The following is an 8,869-nucleotide window of genomic DNA, read 5'->3' on the forward strand; positions in this document are numbered from 1 at the left end:
TCTAGAACGAGGGTGGTAGCAAATAACAGAGATAAATCTTGTGATTTACAATTATAATTTAGAAAGAATTGATATCTCAGGAGTCATCGAGCGATGGCATGCGCAGCGCCAAGTATTCAAAAATCAAACTAAAATTCGTTTTAACCGGATTTCGTCGGTAGTATAACGATTACACGTTTATAAAACATCAAAAAATGTGATTTACACCTATTACGCCGGTTACAACGATTATTTTATCACAAATTTAAAAAATGCGTTCATCGGAACGTACCAGTTCCGAAAAATATTGCTTTTCGAATCATTTCTTATATTCGATTCGTAATCTGAACGGTAAATCTCCCATTCATAGATCAACTTTTTTATCACATCCGGTGATGTCGATTTAATCGATAAGCTTGTAAATTTTCACAAAAAACAATATGATTTGAGAATCGTGAGAATCGATACGAACTGCTAAATGAAGAGACTTCTTATCGTTCGGTCGCGTCAATATTTATTCATATTTTCAAAAATTCTCGTCTCCTTTTATATTTGAGGATAAATACATTTTTCTTTATAAACTTATATCAATTCCTCGGTCAATTGAACTGTAACAAACGACTATTATTGATAAAACTTCTCCAGTTTCGTTATCGTGTCGAAATTACGAGCAGAAACAGTGCACTCACAACTTCGATGAATTTCATAACTCGAATTCGATTCTCCATTCAATAAAAAATTTTCATTAGCCACGATTTTATCACCGGAATCCTTGATACAGTTAAAGTTAATCTTTGATACGAGATCGATTATGACACGCGGCATTGTAATACAGCTGTCACTCAAAAACTTTTCGTCAATAGGCGAACATGAGATTTTTTTCGTTCCTGTGGACATAAAATTTGTGTTTGTTGACAATCAACCATGAAGCTGGAAGTCATCCAACGATTAATTCATAGCGCCAAGAAAACGAGGTGAATTTGAGTCAAAATTCGGTTTTCGATTATGCCCAAAAACTTCATTTAAAAAAATATTTATTTTCGCCAATTGATTTCTGCTAAATCACGAAATGATTTAGCCGACATCGGAGCGTCGATTCTTATCTCCGTGCTTTCGATCGACTCGATATTGATTCAAACTGCTGATGAATGGAGATAAAAATTTGAATCTCGTGTGCCAATAATCTTTACGTAATACAAATCGTGGATTTGGAGCCCTCGATTGGCACACTTCCTAATCAAAAGAGCCGGGATTTCCGTACATTTGTTTCGAGGTTTTTACGACGTCAAATTTCAAATGTCGAGTGTGCATCTGAAGGAACGTCGAGTGGGATAAAACGTTGAATTGAAAGCGTGAAATTTTTATCGGAAATATCAAATTTTTCGTTAAAAACTGAATCAACCTTTGAGTTGATAAATTTGTGAAAAATCATCCTTTCGAATAAACTTTTATAAATCATCTGAAAATTTGTTTCCAAAGTCCGAGCCTCCCTCCTTTCGACATTTCGGAAGAAGCTTGACAACTAATGATCGATCGTTATCGAATCTGTGGCAGGAAATGAGCCAAACGTTCGTATTTATCTAGATTTATTATCCAACCACGTTTTTTTGTATGCGATTAAAAATAGGGTAATTCGAAGATAATAAAAACAGCGATTAACGATGCTGGTTCCACACCGATGAGATTGGGTGGGAGGCGAACGGCTCGAGATCGCGAGACCGGTATATAAAGGTACGAGAATTGTGGGTAAGCCTCGCAATTGCAGTTGCAGAATCGAAATATCGCGGGGGTGTTTCGTCAGCGCACTTAATCTCTTTCGAAAGTGCCGATGAAGGAGCCTTCGGCCTCTTTTTGTTATTCGATATTATAAGGATTAGGAAAAAAATGGTTTTTGTAACGAAGCTCAAAGAATTGTCCGTGAGTCTCGCGTTCTGTGCGGTGTCCTCGATAGTTTTATTGTTCTGGATTTACGCGCGTTACAAGCTCAACTATTGGAGGCGCCGCGGGGTCGAGCAACTGTCGAGCTACGATTTGATATTCGGCAATTTCAAGAACGCCGTTTTATTCCGCACCGCGCCAGGATGGCATCTCGGAGTCCTGCACAGAGCAGCTTCCCCGGAAGTGCCGTATCTCGGTATTTACATATTCCACAAGCCGTGCCTACTGCTTCGTGATCCCGAGATCATAAAGCAAGTTATGATCCGGGATTTCGAGAACTTTTCGGACCGTCACTTCGCCGGCTCGCAACAGAAGGACAGCATCGGTATGAAGAACCTGTTCGGGCTGAAGAATCCCGCCTGGAAATACTTGCGGTCGAAAATCACGCCGACTCTGACGAGAGGAAAACTCCGGGAAATGCTCCCCCTCATGCTCGAAACCGCGGAACCGATGAAGCAGTTTTTGGACACTCGTCGAGGGGACGACGAAGGCGTGAAGCTCGTCGATGCTCAAGAGCTCAGCTACAAATACGCTACCGATCTCATCGCGAGTGTTGCTCTCGGCACGAGAATGGATTCGTTCAATTACCCCAACGCCGAATTCACCAAGTCTGGTAATACAATTTCCATTCATATATCTTCTCGAATTTTCATATTTTTCCTTCCCTCGAATTATTGCTCGAAAAAATATGTCACGAAGATAAATTAATCGAATGATTCCCCATTGCAGTGATGGAGTTTTTCCACGGATTCAAAAGGATGGTTGCCCTCGTCACGGTATTCTTCATGCCCGAGTTGGTGGAATTGATAGGATCGCCGATGCTTTTCAACTCGAAATTCGTGCGAAAAGTTTTTTGGCGAGCGATCAACTCGCGGGAAAAATCAGGCGAGAAAAGGGGCGACTTCATCGATTCTTTGGTGCAGCTAAAAGCCGGAGAGCAGAATAACGTTTACAGTAAGTTTTTCGGGGATTAAGACATTTTTTTCCCTCTATTTATTCCGAGGCTTTCCACAATTAAATTCCTCCGAAAAAGACTACGATCGATGAATTTTTGGACAGAATTCGAGGGCGAAAATCTTCTCTACCAATCAGGAACGTTCTTCTCCGGGTTCGAGTCGAGCGCAACGACTGTCAGCTTCACGTTGATGGAGCTCGCGAATCATCCTGAGCACCAGACTCGGGTCAGAAAGGATATCGAGAAATCGATCGAAAAGCACGGCTGGAGTTACGAGGCTTTCAGTGATATGAAGTACCTCGATCAGGCCTTGGCAGAAGGAATTCGATTGCATCCTCCGGTCTCAACGATCGACAGATACACGCGTGAAAATTACACGGTAAATAAATCAGGCTCTCCTCAATACCAAAAATAATAATAATAATAAAAAGTAAGGATAGTAAAAATCAATTTTTTTCTTCGAGTCAAAATGGATATTAAAAAACGAGAATTTCATGTCGAAACATCATCGTAGATTCCTGGCACGAACGTAGTCCTGGAGAAGGGTACTCCGATCTACATTTCGCTGTACGGTCTCCAGGAAGATGCGAGGTTTTTCGATCGGCCGGAGGAGTTCGATCCCGAAAGATTTTCCGACGGCAAGAACGTTAGCGACGCTTACATTCCTTTCGGCATTGGGCCAAGAATGTGTGTTGGTGAGTGATAAATTAATGGAGCGTTTCGCATTTCCGTTCAACAATAACTGCCAAAATTTTACAATTTTTTCCATTATTTTTTAATAGGAATGAAAGTGGGACAACTTCACGCCAAAGTAGTAATCGCCATGGTCCTACGAGATTACGAGATTTCGCAGCGTCCTGAGAACAAAAGTGTGTTGGATCCGAGGTCGACCTTCACAGCAGCCGCCGATGGCATTCTGTTGCATTTCAAAAAGATCGTCCGATGATTAGATCCTCGTGACACGTCACGTTAAGATATTTTTATTGTTGACCAATTGGGATCACGATCGAAGCTCAAAATGGATAGCACAGCATTGTCCGGTGTGAAAAAGAACGAAGGAAATACTCACCTTTTGCCCAGCTTGATTTCTAGTTTTCCGGAACAATTTCGTGATCCTAAAGTGAAATAGAAATAAGAAAAATAAGAAAAAACTTTTTTTTCTCACTTGAGGAATGAACATTTTCTATGGCAAGAAGTTGCGATACCTTTGTACATATTAATGCATTGTTAAAATTAGATGTAGATGTGATTGTGAAAAAGACGAAAACACTGAAAGTGCGTAAGAAAAATTGCATAGAATGATCGAATTCAGGGTGAGGATTACCATGTTGTAAGCAAAAAAATTCTATTTATTGTTTATGATAATTTTTACCTCCTATAACGATAAATAATTTATGATTATTTGTGAAAAGGTGCATTCATTGAAAATATGTGTAAATATTGAATGTGTACAGTACAAAATCAATAAATTATGCAAACTCGATAAACGCCGCATGATTTTGCCTTATTGACCGAACCTGTAATTCAGCGATTAACCTTGACATGCATTTGTTATATGCGACGAAGCGTAAAAATCGATGATCTCGAATCAGTGGCTTTTAAATGAAAAATGGGATCGAAATACTGTCGAAAGCAGTGATGATTATGTTCTCTGTTACAGAGGCAATAAAAACAAGCATGGCGTGACAACATCTGTTACAATTATTTGGCAGCACACTGTACAGTACGCGGTGGACTACACAAGGAAAAATTTATCGCCCGAGTTGACCCCCCGCCCCTTTTCATAATGTCCGCATTGACTTTTTTTTTCAAATTGTAATAAGACGGTTCATTATTTTATCAAAAAATATTTCCATAAAATATCAAAACGTCATCCGAACGTTCGTGTACTTTGATCGTGCATTTGACCATTTGTCAGGTTTGGCGCACTCCTAAAAAAAATCGTTGGCATAGTCACTCACGTGTACGCACGCAGGGTCTTCGCTCTTCTTCCTACCTTTTTCCTCTTCCTCCACGATCCTCGCGCTCTCTCCCCGTCTTCTTCCAGCACGATCCTCTCCCTCTGCTCCTTCCTTACGATCCTCTTTCCTGCTCCTTGGTTCCGATCATTAAGAACTTTACACATTTATCTTTCACACACTTTTATTTCAATGTTTCTTCGCCTTCTATGTTTTTAACTTGTATTATCACTTCACCGCATCACAGAGAATCGTAATCGATTCATCATCACAAATTTATATTTTGCTGGTCTCTTTTACGAGGACGAACTTGCTTGGGTTCATCACCAAAAATTCACAATTTCATACCGACGCGAGAAAAAAAACTCGTTATTTAATTCTACAGATTAAACATAAATTTTAACATTTTCATATTGTTAAAATAATTAACACGTGCGACGAGTGAAAATATTTAAATTCCTACGAAAACCGTTTTCGCGCAAATGGATAAGCAAATGTCGAGTATCAGAAACATTTGTAGCGACAACCTGTACCACCGTTTCATGGAGAATCGAGCGTGCCCGCGTGCGTGCACGCGTGGTCGGTTGCTCGCGTCCTATTGTTAGCATTTGACTAGTAAAAACTATTCTTAATGCTGTACATAACTGCGGTTATACGCCTCGCGTACGTTGCTCAGCGTGCAGCCTTTGCAACTCCGACTTATCTGCATGGAATCTTGCCTGCGCGACTTCAAAGTGATACAGAAACTGTATCAAGCTCGGAACTGTGTCTAACTAACAATATATTGAGTAGATTTACAGACGTGTCCGTCTTCGCTTGCCGACAACCCCATGGCTTTAGGACCGTGCGTTAGGTGCTTTGCTTTGCGTTGCGTTGCTCGGGGTATGGTTGCATCTTAGCTCGCTTGCGAACACGCGCGCGTGCGAGCATACACACGACTCTCGAAGCTGTGTTACAGGCGTCACTAAAGTGTTTCTGTTACTGGCCCTTGCCTCGAGACTATTTTGTAATTGCCAAAATTTTGGAAATATTCATTTCCGCGCTAATTTTGTGGCGATATAATAACGTCGAGAGCGAAGCGACATCCCTATCGGCTTATCCATTTTGCGTAAAAAAAAGGAATCTCAGGAATCGAAGAAAAAAAATTGTATATTCATACTGAACGACAATAAAAACGAACGAATCGTTATGATTCATTCAATTTTAACTCTAATATTCGTTGTGTTTTCGCGCCTTTTATCGATATACATGATTCTATATTTTTTTCATTTTTTACTTTGTAATTTATAGGTGATCGATCATGCAGTTGCCTGAGTCTAGTGAAAAACTATTTTTATAAAAATTATGACTGCGTTATCAATTTTCACTGATATTTATTTTATTTGTTTAAATCCATTAAATTTTTCGAATGATTAAAACAAATTAAATCGTAGGATTATTTTAGTTACTAAAAATAAAGTAGAATTCCATATGTTGTATTTTATGCTCCGGTTTCTCAATTTTTATGAATCTACAAACGGTAATGCATAGCGTTAACACGGACCGTGCGCTCACGCTTTATGCTACGCCAATCCCCGTGGCCAATCCTCACCCCATGCCGGGCGAACGGCGAATGAGAATGAAGCGTAAACGTGTTGCGCGCGCGCTGTCTCCTCTCTCTCCCTCCTCGCGCTTCCCCCGACGTTCGGTCGACCCCCTCTCCCGCCTGTTGGCTGGCGGCCGAACGCCTCTATCCCCACTCTACTACCGCTACTGCGCTGCGAAGCGAATTTTGCGGCTAGGAACGCGATCAAGCGTAAACGCGTGAAACGTAAACACGTGATGAATGTAAACAAATGAAACATTATTCGATATCCTTTCGGAATTATTCCAATATCATATTTTTCTACACCAACCGATTGCTATAATTTTATTAATGCTCAAACATGATGCACCGAATCGTAAAAAAAATTGAAATATTATACAGTATTTATAGAGTTCTATTTGAGATTAATATTTCTTTATTCTTGATAAAAGTTGTTATCCTAGAAAACCCATCTTTACCAAAGAAAGTGAGGTAGTGACGTAAGTGGTAGAAATGCTTTCTGGTAGAAACATCACGTAGCAGACATTTTTTAAATTATTCATTTTCCTGCGATGCAATATGCATTTTATGCGATGCATATTCTTTCAGAGCGAGCGTTTGGTGGAAAAGTTACGGAGTAGTATAATCATGGTAGATATTTTACGAGACTTTATTTATTGGGTATAAATAAATTTTGGTTTCAATAAATATTTCTGGTAGAAATGTAAAAAATGTGTCATAGTATACAAGTTCTGTATTCAATATTAACAAAGTTGAGAACCTCTGTCGTCGAATTTTTTTTATCGACGAAAACGACCATATAGACGTGATATTGACCATGGCAACATCTGTCATGCTTACAAAACGCTCGCTAGAAGAATAAGCATTATTTACAAACAATATTCAACGTAATAATTTGCGAAACAGTAAATAAGTAATCAAACAAAATGCCTCTTCCTGCGGCATTAGCAGCACGCCTCGCGAAAAGAGGTCTCATAACAGGATCAGACAAAAGTGGTAATGACTGTTAACCTCAAATTTCTATCAAATGAAAACCACAGTAATTCTTTACAGAATTCATTATTTTTCACATTCAATTTTAGAAAAAACAAAGAAGGAGACAAAAAAGAAAGTTCACGAAGAAGTAATCGCGGAAGATTATGATACAACGAAGGACGAGATCAATCAAATCGACCTGTCACAAAAGTTTATGGTTTGTACCTTCCACAAATATTTGAAGACATTATTGTTAATGCAAGAAAATTTTTGTTTACTTTTATACATTTGTGGGATAAATTATACTTTCAGGGCTATGCCGGGTGTCCAAATAAATATAACATACATCACGAATGTACAAAAAAGTGCAAAGAATTGTGGGGTGTTGGCCATTTACAGCCATCAGAAAAGTATCTCAAACTTCAAATGCGTCTCATTCAGAAATTTCCTTTACCAGAAACGTGGAAAGCCGTTTATGACCCAGGCTCGTAAGTGCATTCCTCCTATTTATTGATGTTTATTGAAGGCTGTGTTCGTACTTGCTTCATCCATTATATAAATCTTTCAAAGTATTTTTTTGTAAATATCGCTACTTTATTGAATTCCAACCTCAAATAATCAATCGTCTTCATCCGAAGGGGTCAACATTATTACTGGGACTGGGCTTCAGATTTAGTTTCTTGGCTTCCACCCGGGCATCCCAAATGCCAGATTTCTCAACCTGCATCTCAACTCCGAGAGGAGCTCCATTTGAAAGCTGCAGATCAAGATGACAACATGTCCAGCGACGAGAGTGGTAGCGATCAGGAAACAATGGAGGTAAGTTGAAAATTTTGAATTTCACTGAACATTGGAATTTTCTGCACCTCTTAATTATACTTCTATGTGTTCATCTGCATACATTTTACTATAAAATGAATTTCTAGGTCGATGAAGTTGAATACAAGAAAGAGCAAAAAATCGTTACTAGAGAACGATTCAAAGTTCCTGAAGTTGCTCGAAGACCTCAGCGATCCGAGGCAAATAAAGACAAAAAAGATCGATCTTTGGATCCTATGGATCCGGCTGCTTACAGCGATATACCACGGTACTGTTTTTTTTCCTGCTCCTGCAATGTGACACGAAATTTGAATTTAAGGAATGTAAACATTTTTACAATATTTGATCTGTTTAATCTTCGTAATTACAGGGGCAAATGGTCAGACGGTCTAGCCAGACATAACGAAGCAAAGACTGGAGCAGACACAACAGCTTCAGGGCCTTTGTACCAAATGCGTCCTTATCCAAGTCCTGGTGCCGTTTTGCGATCGAATCGAACTACCAAGCCCGAAATTGAAGGAACGACTAAACCTATAGTGTCATTTCCTGAAATACCTGAATAAGATCTTATTGTACTTGAAAAATAAATCCCATGTAATTAATAACTACGAATTTAACGATTGACACAAATTTAGTAAATATTTTACATCCACGAAATCT

General features: G+C 39.2%; 2 protein-coding genes across 2 annotated transcripts; both read left to right on the forward strand.

The window, feature by feature from the left end:
• Positions 1 to 118: 118 nt before the first annotated feature.
• On the forward strand, positions 119 to 4,360 carry LOC122415139 (cytochrome P450 6k1-like). Its single transcript, XM_043427031.1, has 5 exons — positions 119 to 2,530; positions 2,647 to 2,871; positions 2,977 to 3,251; positions 3,387 to 3,567; positions 3,655 to 4,360. Exons 1-5 carry the CDS (start codon positions 1,864 to 1,866, stop codon positions 3,816 to 3,818), a joined length of 1,512 nt encoding a protein of 503 aa, XP_043282966.1. The 5' UTR covers positions 119 to 1,863; the 3' UTR covers positions 3,819 to 4,360.
• A 2,754-nt stretch (positions 4,361 to 7,114) lies between these two features.
• Positions 7,115 to 8,814, forward strand: PQBP1 (poly-glutamine tract binding protein 1). The gene is made up of 6 exons (XM_043427077.1): positions 7,115 to 7,411; positions 7,498 to 7,607; positions 7,703 to 7,878; positions 8,029 to 8,209; positions 8,317 to 8,477; positions 8,580 to 8,814. The coding sequence occupies exons 1-6, from the start codon at positions 7,342 to 7,344 to the stop codon at positions 8,770 to 8,772; spliced, it is 891 nt and encodes a 296-aa protein (XP_043283012.1). The 5' UTR covers positions 7,115 to 7,341; the 3' UTR covers positions 8,773 to 8,814.
• The last annotated feature ends 55 nt before the right edge of the window (positions 8,815 to 8,869 follow it).

The sequence above is a fragment of the Venturia canescens genome, chromosome 8 (genome assembly GCF_019457755.1).
Source record: "Venturia canescens isolate UGA chromosome 8, ASM1945775v1, whole genome shotgun sequence".
NCBI lineage: Eukaryota > Metazoa > Arthropoda > Insecta > Hymenoptera > Ichneumonidae > Venturia > Venturia canescens.

Excerpts from the sequence above, each read along its gene's own strand:
- LOC122415139 (XM_043427031.1), top strand. The coding sequence starts at position 1,864 with ATGGTTTTTGTAACGAAGCTCAAAGAATTGTCCGTGAGTCTCGCGTTC. Across the intron at positions 2,872-2,976 it reads AGAGCAGAATAACGTTTACA|AATTCGAGGGCGAAAATCTT; the intron begins GTAAGTTTTTCG and ends ATTTTTGGACAG. Across the intron at positions 3,568-3,654 it reads TGGGCCAAGAATGTGTGTTG|GAATGAAAGTGGGACAACTT; the intron begins GTGAGTGATAAA and ends ATTTTTTAATAG.
- PQBP1 (XM_043427077.1), top strand. The coding sequence starts at position 7,342 with ATGCCTCTTCCTGCGGCATTAGCAGCACGCCTCGCGAAAAGAGGTCTC. Across the intron at positions 8,210-8,316 it reads GCGATCAGGAAACAATGGAG|GTCGATGAAGTTGAATACAA; the intron begins GTAAGTTGAAAA and ends ATGAATTTCTAG. Across the intron at positions 8,478-8,579 it reads GCTTACAGCGATATACCACG|GGGCAAATGGTCAGACGGTC; the intron begins GTACTGTTTTTT and ends TCGTAATTACAG.